General features: G+C 32.5%; 2 protein-coding genes across 3 annotated transcripts in view; one reads left to right on the top strand and one right to left on the bottom strand.

Annotated features, from left to right (window-relative positions):
- The window catches only part of LOC144853593 (free fatty acid receptor 3-like), a 29,758-nt gene that overhangs the window by 1,213 nt on the left and 13,749 nt on the right, over positions 1-14,796 (bottom strand). The window lies entirely within an intron of this gene.
- LOC144853590 (sushi, von Willebrand factor type A, EGF and pentraxin domain-containing protein 1-like) lies at positions 1,125-10,207 on the top strand. 2 transcript variants are annotated; one of them, XM_078711312.1, is made up of 13 exons: positions 1,125-1,266; positions 1,535-1,764; positions 2,949-3,128; positions 3,955-4,143; positions 4,527-4,757; positions 4,966-5,103; positions 5,609-5,938; positions 6,160-6,306; positions 6,737-6,937; positions 7,187-7,363; positions 8,726-8,896; positions 9,059-9,140; positions 9,708-10,207. In XM_078711312.1, the coding sequence occupies exons 2-13, from the start codon at positions 1,644-1,646 to the stop codon at positions 9,907-9,909; spliced, it is 2,169 nt and encodes a 722-aa protein (XP_078567438.1). In that variant the 5' UTR covers positions 1,125-1,266; positions 1,535-1,643; the 3' UTR covers positions 9,910-10,207. The 2 variants fall into 2 exon arrangements, with proteins under 2 accessions (XP_078567438.1, XP_078567436.1); XM_078711310.1 differs by having other exon boundaries at positions 8,663-8,896.

The following is a 14,796-nucleotide window of genomic DNA, read 5'->3' as shown; positions in this document are numbered from 1 at the left end:
AATAAATAAAGTATTATTTATTTAGAATCGAAAGGGGTCAATAATATTTACTAAAAGGACCAGTAAGCCTACCGGTATAACTTACTTTTTATATACATTTAAAACAATTAATAACATATTATTGATACAAGAAAAAAAAGTATTATCGTATCACATGCCATGCATTATTTAGGTACATTGCACGCTGATACTATGTACCTAATTGACTCGCTCACATGTTGAGATAGGCTGGTGAATAATGCGTGATCCAAAACCCAACCTGTACTCTATTCCGCATTAAACATCAGTGCGCATTTTCACATGTTCAGCATTGTAGTGTTTACGTAGTTATTTATGTAAATAGCCTATTTGGTCTGCGAGTTGCTTGATTTGCATATTGGTCTGCAGCTAGCCAGTCCTTTGTAATAACGGGGTATACAACGACACGGGGACAATAGCGATACATGCTAGTTAGCCGCCTACTGCACACAACGTTTGTTATATATGAATGTGAGAATACACTTGACTGGAACGTTTGTATATATGAATGTGAGGATACAAATAAAAGCACTTGACTGGATTGTTTGAATACTGTTTCTTTATTTGGTATATCACAAGCATTTGATACAATATACCAGGGAGATGTAACGTTGTTATTTTGTTTGATGTTTTTATCCGTGTCTATTTTAATTGAGTGGAGTTGTGGCTTGGTGGTTATGATGCTTGGCTACCACTCCAAGGGTCCTGGTTTCAAGTCCAGTCACATGTCATGACAAAATTACAACTCCACTCCCAAAGACTTGTAATAAGACTTTGTTTATGTAGAGCACCTTTTGAACCTCTGAGAGTCCCTAATGATCAGCAATTGCTGGATGGATCACCCTCATTAAATATGGTTTAAAAAAAAAAAATTATTTTATATATTTGTTCACTCATGAGTCTATATATTTGTTCAAAACAAATTGTCAAACTAATGGGAAAACAATCCAAATAGAGATAAAAAAAAAAAGATAAACACGATCACATGTTAAAACAAACATAACGGTAAGTGTTTGTCGAAAAGATTACGATTCCATATCAACTAATGTGTTAATGATTCCATATCATTGTTGCTAAGTAGTAACTATGTATGACTTATAGGTGGACACCTACGTTAGTCCCTTAAATACAGTAGATTACTTAAAACTATCTCTAATCTGATTGGGAAGTCACTGAATAAACTACAGTATCTTACCGTTTGCGAAATACTACTTTTAGAAGGTCTAATGCAGACAGGTTAAAGTAAAGGTAAGACATTTCAATCATTAAGATTCATAATTCTTAATTTATATCAAAACCTTATTGTTATAAATTATGCATGATTTGCCTTAATTAAACAATCTATTGTTTGATCAGAACTATTATAAATAGAACTTAATTTTGTATAATTTGTAGTTCTATATGTTTGAATTGCCTACATTCGTAAGATACGGTAATTTGCCTTTAGATAGTTATACATTCTTATTACTGTATGTCCAATATTATTTAAAATAATAACGGTAACTTTTTTTTATAGAGTTTGTGCTAAAAGAGACGTGGATAATAAATGTAAAGTTTTGCAATAACGCAGTTATGGAAAATGTGACATATATGATGTTTCTATGATATAATCCAAGGTTTTGAAAATGATTACAATGAAAATAAGGAGATATCATAAATATACTAAAATGTTCGTAATCGAGATGGAAAATACCTTAGTCGTGATTTTGAGTATTTCTTTACTATTCTGTGTTCATAAATCTGAAGGTACGTAAATTCATTTCTTATATTATACTAGCAATTATACCCGCCCCAGGGCGGGTTTCAAAATTAGTTTAAAGCCTTCTCAGTACATAACACCCGACGCCAGTATCTCCCTATACTCACCAACCCCCACCCCTCTTCAATAACACCCCACACTCTTTTTGTAAAAACAAATTCTTTCCAGGACAAATTCCTGGTATACATAGCTATGATAGGCTTATGGTTTAAGTACGTTGTAAACTGTGTAAATGAATAGGTGTCATATTGGCTGATAATTAAAATATCTAATTTTGGTATTGCGGCCCCCAGCCTTCTTTCTCCTCTTGTCATCCCAGCCACAATTAACAAACCTTAACTCTACCCCAGGACAGTTCAAATGTAGTAACAATTTCCTATCACAATTCTGGTCAATTTGATAACCTAATAATAATAAAATAATAATAAATAACATTTATAAAGCGCAAGAGACAAAGGTTTCAAAGCGCTGTGTTTTCCAAGATCTGTGCAAGTAGTAGCGTGTGATTATGCTTCTCTTCTCAGCTACTACCCCTAGCCTAAGCAAAATCCCCACTATCCCCTGAACCCCAACTGTCATACCTTATCTCCCAACCCCCCTCTCCCACCAAATCCCCGGAATTTTTGAAATGTAGTTTAAAACCTTCCGGGTACAATTGCGATCATTTTGATACCCCATTATGTATGGTTACGTGCAGAAACAGAAATTTGTATAACGAACAAACATCAAAAATGGGGAAAAGTGGGCCATTTTTGGCCCCTAACTTGGATCCTAACTTGGATCCTAGATGGCGGATGATGTTCAAATATAGTTTAGAACATTCCCGGTACAATTGCGGTCATTTTGATACTCCATATGTAAGGTTACGTGCAGTAACAAAAATTTGTATAACGAACAAACAGACAGACAGACAGACAAACGTACAAACTCTCTCACTTATAATATAGATACACATTTGTCTTTAATCGTGGATAGGGACTATGTTTGATAATAAAAACTAATTGTTTTTTTAAAAGTTTTTCTTATGATAAACAATGGTTTGGAGATTTGAATCATTACATTAAATTAAGTCTTATTTGAGATTTTAACTGTTATTAATAATTAAAGAGAAATATGAAGATCAAGTTATCATAGCTTTAAAGAATTTTTCTTGCTGTTTATTTTGATATAGGAAACTGTTATGCACCACCGCCATTTGTCGCCAATTCCAAGTTTACCACCAGCGGCGTAGAAGAAGGCGATCATGCTGTCTACAGTTGCCAGCCCGGATATCAGTCACAAGGCCCGCATGACTACGTTGTGAAGTTCTGTCAATTTGATACTTGGCAAGGCCTAGATATAGACTGTCAATGTTAGTACAAATAACGTTAAATAATAGGCATATACTGTATGTTACACAACAGCAAGTTATTTGAACATTAAATGTTTAGCAACGTTAATATAATATACACAGATAGGGGGAAATGGCTGTGGTCATCATGTTACAAAGTGAGCTAAGAGTTGTTAAAACAATATATAGATTTTCTGATAACTTAACCATATAAAACTCTTAGAAAGTAGGAAGCCTTTGCCATTTTTGTCCTGACTGTACATATCATTTTACAATATCAAACGTTCAAAATAAGTTTTCATTCTCATGTGAAAATGGAACTCGAAATCACGTCTTACAACAGTAGGCTTACAGCATGTTAGTATCAGAAAACAAAATTATTATCAATGGTACTTGTGTTGTAGTACAACACTGACCTAAATGTTAGGAATAATAACATGTTGATACAAACACAAAATCTACATAAACGTTATGATATCGAATAGTGGTAATTAGTATGCATGTCATTGACTTATTATAATTCTAAATAAGTATTTCATCACGTTATTTGATTTCTGATTAGGTATCAAAAAAATTGATATTGAACTCTGTACAAAAATTATTATATCAGATAGTTGCCTTTGCACAAAGTAACAATAGTCTTATCTTATAAATATTGCCACGTAATTCTTAGCGATGAACTCGCTGCATGTAATGTATAAAGACGGGGAACTTTAGGAAAACAACCATTCAGAATTTATCACGGATTTACCAATAATTTTTTGTCATATTATTATGATTATATTACTGTTTTTCTCGATACTACATAGTTATATATATGTTATTATATTGTGTATATTATACGTAGATCTGAAATGTCCTGCTCCATCAACGCCAGCTTTTGGGGATATTATCTATACCGGCGGTATCGGTAAACATTATTACATGTCGACTGTGTCGTACGAATGCGAGTCAGGGTTACAGATGAAAGGTCACACAACCCCAAGAAATTGTAGTATAGACGGAACATGGAGTTCCTCCGTTCCATATTGTGATGGTTAGTGTACTGCAAAAAAATACTTCTATTTATATATCTTTTTAGATGATTACATACATAAAAACAAACCTAGCTCTATCTACACTATCAAACTTTATGTGACCACAAAATGTGATGTGCCCATATATGGACATGATGATGTCATATCACTACCATGTTTGGGTATATCACTACCATATTTGGGCACATCACACTTTTTTTTTTGTCAAACTAGTTTGATAGTGTAGACCGGGCATAAGAAGGGTTATGTCCACTTCGACTTGATTTGCTATACGGTACCTTGTATTGTAAAGTATGTTGAAATAAAAGTCTAAAAAATGATTTTTTATCACAATAATCACAGAACTGTATGAACAATTAGTTCTCATTTACATATCTTGCAGGTGGTATTTGCAACACTCACAGTGAATTCTTTTCCAGCCAGTACTGTTACGATGTAAAGACGGATACGAAGACATGGACTGAGGCTAGTGAGAGTTGTAGTTCATCTAATGGCACAAGTAACCTTGCCTACATTAGTGATGTCAACTCGCAGAAAAATATTTCAAGTCAATTGGGAAATGACAACTACTGGATAGGATTGTACGAAGTTTTGCAATGGTATTGGAGAGAAAGTAAGTCTATTTTGAACATGTATCGTTGTTATTTATGTGCATTATTTCGAACCATCCTTACGATATTATGTGGTACATTACACGTTCAGGTTTCTGTACCATTATTTTGGAATGCTGTCCAGAGAAGTAAGCGACATACTGGGTTTATATAATAATACAAATCATATTTAACCAGGCAGCTAACTAATCTATTTTCACTTTTGTTCAGGTTATGTTCCTATGACTTACACTAACTGGGAAAGTGGATCAGATGTTGATAAGAAATCTAAATGTTTTCTTAAGCGATTTACAGGTGAATGGTCAAGCAAGGAGTCAGGAGCTACGATGGGATATATTTGCCAGTTTGGTTAGTTCATTTGCCTATGATATCTATTGCATTTCATCCTCCAATTAACAATATTAGTCCAATATGGTCTGAATACTGGCTGGATTGGTATTATCTATTACAACACGCCTGATAAAATAAGACAATGTATATTGGCAAGTTCCAATTATTATTGTATCCCCAAAAAACTCCAGACAATTTCTTAGTAATACATTTGAAGGGATATGATGAGGTTATTGACTTATCATTGATTTATAAAGAAAGAGTTAAAAAATCAGTTTTTATTAATAATTATTCCTGGTCCAATTACGGAAAACGAAATAATTGTCATCGAACGATGTATTCATTCGATACACAGCATAGGTTTAACCACGTCTTTATCTCAATCAAATACTGTAGGTATCATTTTATTGCAATAATTGAATACTCTGGAATTGATACATTGAAATGTATATATAATTGTATCGCTAGTTCTAATATATCTATGCTACATCATACCATAGTAAAACAAGTGTTATTTTTACAGATGACAAATGTCCTGAGCATTTCAGTGCAAATGGAGACTTTTTTGAATATGATACTGTAAAAATTGATGGTAACACGTACTGTTTTGTATTCAATCCATCGGCATCTATTGACTGGTACGGAGCAATAGAAAGATGTACGTATTACTATCATGACCAAAAAAATGGAGGAAAAACGATGTCAGGGCGTCTTGCTGAAATAACAGATAACATTACACAGACGTATATCACGGATTTGATTACATTTAATTCAGAACTAAGTGCTGGTGATGATTACTGGATTGGCGCTCAACGGGTGAATAAAAATCCACGCTTATGGAAATGGACAAACGGTCGGTAGCATTATTTTAATGAACTTTTCTACGAATACGCTTTAAAAAAAATGTAACAATTGAATTATCACTGTGTAATCCATATCAATGTATTATTATGAATTGATTTAGCCGTTTTGGATTTTTTTTTTATTTAAAAAACATAATTATAAATGTCTGTTTCTAATCAGAATTGTTTGTATGATTATGTTATATGTTTTGTTCAATATTGTTTGTTATAGGTTTTAATTTGACATACTCATCTTGGGATAGTAGTGAACCGAGTAATGTTGGAGAAAGGAAAGGAAATTGTGTTATATTACAAGCCCATGGGTACGACTGGAACGCCGACGGCTGTGATTCGAAGTCTAGGTACATTTGTAGCAACGGTAAGCGTAGTTTACAAATCTGTATGTTAACACAGACATACACTTTTGGAACAAAGCTTTATACATCATTTCATTATATTAAGGTCCTATTGTCTTTAAAATGATGTAGTGCAATACTTTGTAACTACTACTTGTAGTATTTATCTTTATGTATTCTTAACATCATATTCAAGAACATTTTGGAAGAAATAAAAATGGGATAACACAACAAAAGATAAAAAATTATATGGAATATAAGTGATAATGAAAACATGCGGTCGTATTCACTCATCTTAAATACCATAGCATTTCACTTAAGTCAATAAAGAAAAGAAAGAGAAAGAAAATTGTAATGTTATGCATATAAGGGTTTCCCTTAGTCTAAAAAAAAGTATACATAACAAATACGGTATAGCAAAATTGAAACTACAGTGCTAGTTTATGATTTCAGAACCTCGGTATAAAACAGAAGATTTTTGTGGCTTTCCTGGTGGTATACCAAATGGAGTAGTGAGTTCAAACCAATCACGGTACGATATTGGAGACATTGCTGTTTACACGTGTGAAACTGGTTACTTCATCGCTGGTACGTCTTCTCTTGAATGTGTTGGACCAGAAGGAAAGTGGCTTGGAAACCAACCGATATGTATTGGTAATAGATGCATTTTCATCATTCTTTTTGACATTTGATATTTGAATAAATGAACTGATTTACTTTAAAGATAATATGGAAAGCCCCGACCAGTTGCAATCACAAATCGTTACGGTATGAGTGTTGATGCAAACCTTCTCCTCATACCCTAACAACTTTCCAAATAAGCACAGTGTGTCTTTTAGGCTATTCTAAACAAAACATAATCAATTGCATTTTATTAAAGATTTAAATGTATTTCCGTTTTAGCGGTAAATTGTTCATCGACACCGCCTGATGTTCCATCTGCGTTGTACACCGTTGTGTCGTTTTCATACCGCGGTATCGCCATCTATGAGTGTAATAATACTTTCCAGATGATTGGTTACGGCGTGGTAGCGTGCCTGTCGAATGCAACATGGAGTCAGCCAACTTTTTTCTGTCAACGTAGGTAGTATTTTGTTAAAATAATACAATAATAATAACAAAGGTTTGCATGGTGAGGACACGATCCATTACCATTAAACAAAATTGTAACATAATCAATACAGAGCAAAACAGAGAACCAAAATGCTATTAATTTTTTTATACAGTATTATTATCGATTCTCGATTGCATAACTACTTATCTAAATGCTGTACCTTCCAGTCTATAGTAAGATAGATGATAGTAATCGAAAACATCGAACAGTGGTTTTACATCTGTTTCTTCATAGTCTAGGACCTGGGTCAGATTTGTATGCATTTAATTTAGGAGAGAATATCTCAATTGTTATAGGATAATTTGACCCCAACGAACAACATGGAATGTGTGCCAAATTCGCTATCCGGGGCGAACATGCCCAAAATCATTAAAAAAATAATAAATATTATACGCTACCAAATATTCATTTTTTGTAATTTAGTAATCAAAATATGCACATTTTCCATAAAATTAGCTTCATAATTAAACATTTTCAATACACGTTGGGTAGCAATAGGTAGCATATTGTGTATGCTTTCATTTGATACCATACAGTTTGTCCATTGGCATTTTAAAGAATAATTTAACCCGAAAATGTGTTTTTTTGGGTTAAAGGTCAGTAAAACCATTTCTGGTCATTTTTTCGCTAAAATTAGTTTTAGACCGAATATAAATATGTATATTGTAATGTAAATCTGTACGACAAGTGGTTGTCGAGATATAAGAACCACACAATTTTAACCTTTGACCCCGGTTTTGGGCATGTTCGCCCCGGATAGCGAATTTGGCACATATCCCATGTTGTTCCTTGGGGTCAAATTATCCTATAACCGTTGAGATAATATTCTCTCCTAAATTAAATGCATACAAAATCTTACCCAGGTCCTAGACTTATCAGGAACGGAAGCTAGTACAATGAGACTACAGTATTTCTATCAACTTTCAATTTCAATTTCAATTTATTTCCACAATATAATAAAATACATACATAAATTCAATGAAGTGATTATGTGGAGAGAGAGTCATATAAGTCATAAAAACTTTAAGTTTGACCCACCCCAAGATATAACATTATATACGAAAAAGAAATACATAAACTAATAAAAAATAAAAAAAAACAAAGCTACAATTTCTATTTAAACCTACCTACCTATTTATCCTATCTTAACTGGTCTTTTAAAATATATATATTTAACGTTCATCATATCTTGAAAGTAAATAGTTCTTGTATACTAATTTAAATTTAGAAGTTGTAGATGCATTTTTTTTAATTCCATAATTTAGCTCCTTTAACAACTATTGTACATGGACAAACATCGAACAGTGGTTTTACCTCTGTTTCTTCAGGAACGGAAGCTGATAACACCCATAGTACAAACGTGGTGGACACGACGAACCCATTTTTACCAACGTCTTCAGTATCGGTCAGTGATGTCAACACTCATAGTACAAAAAGCGAGGAAAATACAATATTTACTACCACGACTCCAGATTATTTGACGCATAATGATTTGACAGGTTTGTTTACTTCACAATTGTTTATACCAAATGTTATTGTAAATTGTAAAGATGAAAATTTAAGTTCAAGATAATTCTGAACCAATGATTATTATTCTTATCATTATTTTTCGGCGATTTAGATTTTATTTCTTTATCTTTTATTTGTTTATGTTTTTTCAGCATTGTTTGTAATGTTTGGTGGCATATTAATTCTGAATCTGTTCCTTTTATTGTTGTTAATTGGCATGATTAATAAATCTGGGTAAGTACTGTTTTATATTGTTAATGATGACCCAATGATTACACTACTTATACACCACTTATACACTACTTATACACCACTTATACACTACTTATACACTACCTATACACTACTTATACTAATTCTCAATCCAAGTAATAGTAGATTTTGTTTGGTATCTACATATCTACTAAGTATTCTACAGTATCGTACCATTCAGTCAAACAGCTAGCTTGCAGAAAAGCGCCGACATAACTGTCTTGATAATGAGGTACTTTTATATACTGTGTACAGTGTCAGGAGACGCTACAGTAGCCCTTGTGGGACGAACGTTACCGTCAACAGACATGATACCATAGAAAGTGTATTGACGATATGCATGATACCGTACGTGTATAAAGTAAAAATAATGGTTGGACATGGGTGGTAAGCGATATTACAAACAAATTTACCAATAACAATAAACAGGTATATTTGTGTCATTATCCGAATAGTGATTAGCGATCACACTGAAGACAGATACTTATCCATGATTGCAGAGTTTTATTTTGTTGACACAATACTAAAGCACTATGATGTACTTTTTAGACATAGGGTTTTTCCAGTAAATACGGATTCAAACCCTATTGAGGTCGTCAGCGCTTCTGTAGAAGGAGAACATACTTCGAAAGTAACCACTTTCGAGGAGAGCACACTTACTATAGAAACGAATGGAATATGGCTGAGAGAATATGATCGAAAGGTTATCAAAGACCCATGGAAGCCAATATATGAAGAAAACTTCTTTTGAAAAGGATGTTCACAATTACGAAAAGAATGTTGTTGATAATTAATGTTCTTTGCCTAATGTGTTTATATTATTGTTTAATAAATAAACTTTTATAACAGTGACCAACAACAATAAAACACATTACGCACACTTTAATAACACCAAGTAACACATAATTATAAACAAAACAAGTTAAAAGCACTGTGTAAAATATTATATAAATTAAAGAAAATGTAGTAAAATTGACCCGTACTCAATAAAAGATGTATTGTCCCCCAAAAAATGAAAAATGAAGATTAATAAAATCAGACTTTAAATAGGCCATTTCGCAGTTGTTATTCACTTCTGTAAAAAAAAAACGCCAAACGGTTACTTTTCACCAAAAACAATTATCTGAGAATTTAAGTATTTTTTTCTTTAAATATATATCTCTTTAACGTTAACTTAGTAAGATTAACACTAATAGACTAAGTTAAATACAAAACTAACTAATCAACTGTACACGCATACATTCGTGTAAGATAAAATACGTACGGGATACCTTTTGGTTTTATTTGTTAATCGTCAATTGTTTTATCTTATAATGAACCATAGAACGTACAATGAATGACTTGGTTTAATGTTTTTAAAAGTAATACATTTGCATTATTTTTACAAAACATCAATGATATTGCAGGGAAAGTGTCTTTAAATATAGAATGTAATCTGAGTACTAAACTGACATTAAATTATGAATTGTGTGCTACCAAGTAATACGAATGAAGCGGTAATGTTCTATTATAAAATGATACAAGTATTGCCATCGTCTACTATTATAAGGTTTACATGGTAGTTTGTCTACACTGCCCAAATGTGGTGGTGATATGCCCAAATATGGTAATGATATGACATCATCATGTCCATATATGGGCACATCACATGTTTTTGTCACATAAAGTTTGATAGTGTAGACAGAGGTAAACACAGCTTATAAGATGTATTGTATTCATTGATCACATGATTTACTATTGCGTTTATCTCTAGGCCTACTCGTGTCGTTTCGTATATTATTTCTGAATAATTTAGTATATCGGTGTTCTCCATGAATAATGTACAGTAAGTCTAAGGAAGATACAAAGTTACGCATGTAATTTCCGGATTTAAAAGTAGTCAAAAATTCACCGAAGAAACAAATGAGCATCTCGGGAAGTTTGTAAACTCCAACTTTCATCCTATTTTCATTCCTACATTCCTTAGGCAGGCATACAGGCACTTGCACCATAGTACGATTTGCCCTACAACGCATATCAAACATAGGAATTGTTAACTATTCCATTACTACTATGGGATGTTACAGATGCATTATTTGATCTATCACCAACATCTCGTCTCAATAGCCCACGTAATTTACGTCGAATCTTATCCAAACCACGTCGAAAATCTCTCATCTTTGCGCCATAGACAATTGGGTTAATACACATATTTGATGTGTACAGCAGAACAGTTATTTCGTGTCCAACAATAGTGCTGAATTCGAAACATTGGCAGATGATATAAACCAGATAGAGTGTGAAGTTTGGAGAGCTAGTGCAAATGAACACAATCACTACGAAACACATTGTGTAAGCAAGATTCTTGTACATTCTGTGACGCGTCGGATGTAGAATGCCTCTGGCGCCAGTTGTCAGAACTACGTATCTCCAATATTGCTGTACCTTTGCAGTATATCATAATGCATGTGGGAATAAAAAACAATGTTAAGAAGATACAGATGCCAGAAGCAAAAATAAGTAAATTGTAATCATGTTTAAATATACACCGCATTTATCTAATTTGTTATAAAAGAGAAGTTTTTCTTTTTTGTTGTTGTTTAACTGCCTGTCTTCACAAATCATTGTGTTTACTTATCTACGAATAAAATATCATACATCGTCTTTGCCATGGCCTTAGTTAGTTGATGTCAGTAGCTTTTATTTGGTTATTAGTGTTATCTTAACATCCATTAGGCACAGTTTACCGACACAGTGAACGTTACAAACTGATTGGAATGACCATTGAATAAATAAAGTATTATTTATTTAGAATCGAAAGGGGTCAATAATATTTACTAAAAGGACCAGTAAGCCTACCGGTATAACTTACTTTATATATACATTTAAAACAATTAATAATATATTATTGATACAAGAAAAAAAAGTATTATCGTTGCTATTTTTAATTGAATGATTTCGTATCACATGCCATGCATTATTTAGGTACATTGCACGCTGATACTATGTACCTAATTGACTCGCTCACAATGTTGAGATAGGCTGGTGAATAATGCGTGATCCAAAACCCAACCTGTACTCTATTCCGCATTAAACATCAGTGCGCATTTCACATGTTCAGCATTTGATACGATATACCAGGGAGATGTAACATAAATTTGATATGTATTTTACAAAGGATACAAAGGAATCGGCGAAATAATCATTCGTTAAATGGATAGATTGATATGTTCCTATTCAATGCGTCTTCCTCGTTGCATTGAATAGTCAATCTTTCCAATTATGAAAGTATTCAATCCATGAAATCATGGAGGTATAAAATACATTTACCTCCATGATGTAATTAAATGTAATTATGTCATGTGTCATTATTTGGACTTTACTACACTTTCTTCACTTTTCTATCGTTTTTTTCTTTTTCCCCTTGTCTACTCGGGAAAAGAAGAAAAAAAAGATGTTGAGGTTTGGTATTGTAAGACTGTTTAAAGTTGTTATTTTGTTTGATGTTTTTATCCGTGTTTATTTTAATTGAGTGAAGTTGGTGGTTATGATGCTTGGCTACCACTCCAAGGGTCCTGGGTTCAAGTCCAGTCACATGTCAGGATTCTTTCTAAGGATAAAATTACAACTCCACTCCCGAAGACTTGTAATTAGACTTTGTTTATGTAGAGCATCTTTTAAACCTCTGAGGGTCCCTAATGATCAGCAATTGATGGATGGATCATCCTCATTAAATATGGTAACAAAAAAAAAATTGTTATTTTATATATTTGTTTGAGCCAGAATTGGTTAGTCTTGTAATTAAATAATAAATAAAATTGTCAAACTAATGGAAAAACAGTTACATGATTAAGAGTTAAGCAGTATCACATTAAAACAAACATAAAGGTAATTGTTTGTCGAAAACATTACGATTCCATATCAACTAATGTGTTAATGATTCCATATCATTGTTGCTAAGTAGCTTAACTATGTATGACTTATAGGTGGACAGGACGACGTCACCTACGTTAGTCCCTTAATACAGTAGATTACTTGAAACTATCTCTAATCTGATTGGCAAATCACTGAATAAACTACAGTATCTTACCGTTTGCGAAATACTACTTTTGGAAGGTCTAATGCAGACAGGTTAAAGTAAAGGTAAGACATTTCAATCATTAAGATTCATAATTCTTAATTTATATCAAAACCTTATTGTTATAAATTATGCATGATTTGCCTTAACTAAACTATGTATTTTTGATCAGAACTATTACAAATAGAACCTAATTTTGTATAATTTGTAGTTCTATATGTTTGAAGCCTACATTCGTAAGATACGGTAGTTTGCCTTTAGATAGTTATACATTCTTATTACTGTATATCCAATATTATTTAAATTAGGCCTATTAACGGTAACTTTTTTTTATAGAGTTTGTGCTAAAAGAGACGTGGATAATACATGTAAAGTTTTGCAATAACGCAGTTATGGAAAATGTGACATTTATGATGTTTCTATGATATAATCCAAGGTTTTGAAAATGATTACAATGAAAATAAGGAGATATCATAAACATACTAAATGTTCGTAATCGAGATGGAAAATACCTTACTCGTGATTTTGAGTATTTCTTTACTATTCTGTGTTCATAAATCTGAAGGTACGTAAATTCATTTCTTATATTATACACATTTGTCTTTAATCGTGGATAGGGACTATGTTTGATCATAAAAACTAATTGGTGTTTTTTTTAAAGTTTTTCTTATGATAAACAATGGTTTGGAGATTTGAATCATTACATTAAATTATGTCTTATTTGAGATTTTAACTGTTATTAATAATTAAAGAGAAATATGAAGATCAAGTTATCATAGCTTTAAAGATTTTTTCTTGCTGTTTATTTTGATATAGGAAACTGTTCTGCACCACCGCCATTTGTCGCCAATTCCAAGTTTACCACCAGCGGCGTAGAAGAAGGCGATCATGCTATCTACACTTGCGAGCCTGGATATCAGTCACAAGGCCCGCATGACTACGTTGTGAAGTTCTGTCAATTTGATACTTGGCAAGGCCTAGATATAGACTGTCAATGTTAGTACAAATAACGTTAAATAATAGGCATAATACACAAAAACAAGTTAGCATCAACTGTTTAGCAACGTCAATATTATATACACAGTTAGTGGGGAAATGTTACAAAGTGAGTTAAGAGTTGTTAAAACAATATATAGATTCTCTGATAACTTAACCATATAAAACTCTTAGAAAGTAGGAAGCCTTTGCCATTTTTGTCCTGACTGTACATATCATTTTAAAATGTCAAACTTTCAAAATATTAGGTTTTCATTCTCATGTGAAAATGGAACTCTAAATCACACGTCTTACAGCAGTAGGCTTACAGCATGTTAGTATCAGAAAACAAGATTATTAACAATGGTACTTGTGTTGTAGTACTACAACACAAGTACCTAAATGTTAGGAATAATAACATGTTGATACAAACACAAAATCTACATAAACGTTATGATATCGAATAGTGGTAATTAGTATGCATGTCATTGACTGATTATAATTCTAAATAGATATTTTATCATGTTATTTGATTTCTGATTAGGTATCATAAAAATGATATTGAACTCTGTACAAAATGATTATATTAGATAGTTGCCTTTGCAC

This window comes from Antedon bifida, chromosome 10 (assembly GCF_963402885.1).
Source record: "Antedon bifida chromosome 10, ecAntBifi1.1, whole genome shotgun sequence".
NCBI classification, from domain to species: Eukaryota; Metazoa; Echinodermata; class Crinoidea; order Comatulida; family Antedonidae; genus Antedon; species Antedon bifida.
Note: the sequence above shows the minus strand (reverse complement) of the source record. Positions and strands in the feature narration are given on the sequence as shown.

Bases quoted from the DNA above. Each gene is read 5' to 3' on its own strand.
- LOC144853590 (XM_078711310.1), top strand. From the start codon at position 1,644: ATGATTACAATGAAAATAAGGAGATATCATAAATATACTAAAATGTTC. The intron at 4,144-4,526 runs GTTAGTGTACTG...CATATCTTGCAG, and splicing joins CTCCGTTCCATATTGTGATG to GTGGTATTTGCAACACTCAC. The intron at 7,364-8,662 runs GTAGGTAGTATT...TCCATAATTTAG, and splicing joins GCCAACTTTTTTCTGTCAAC to CTCCTTTAACAACTATTGTA.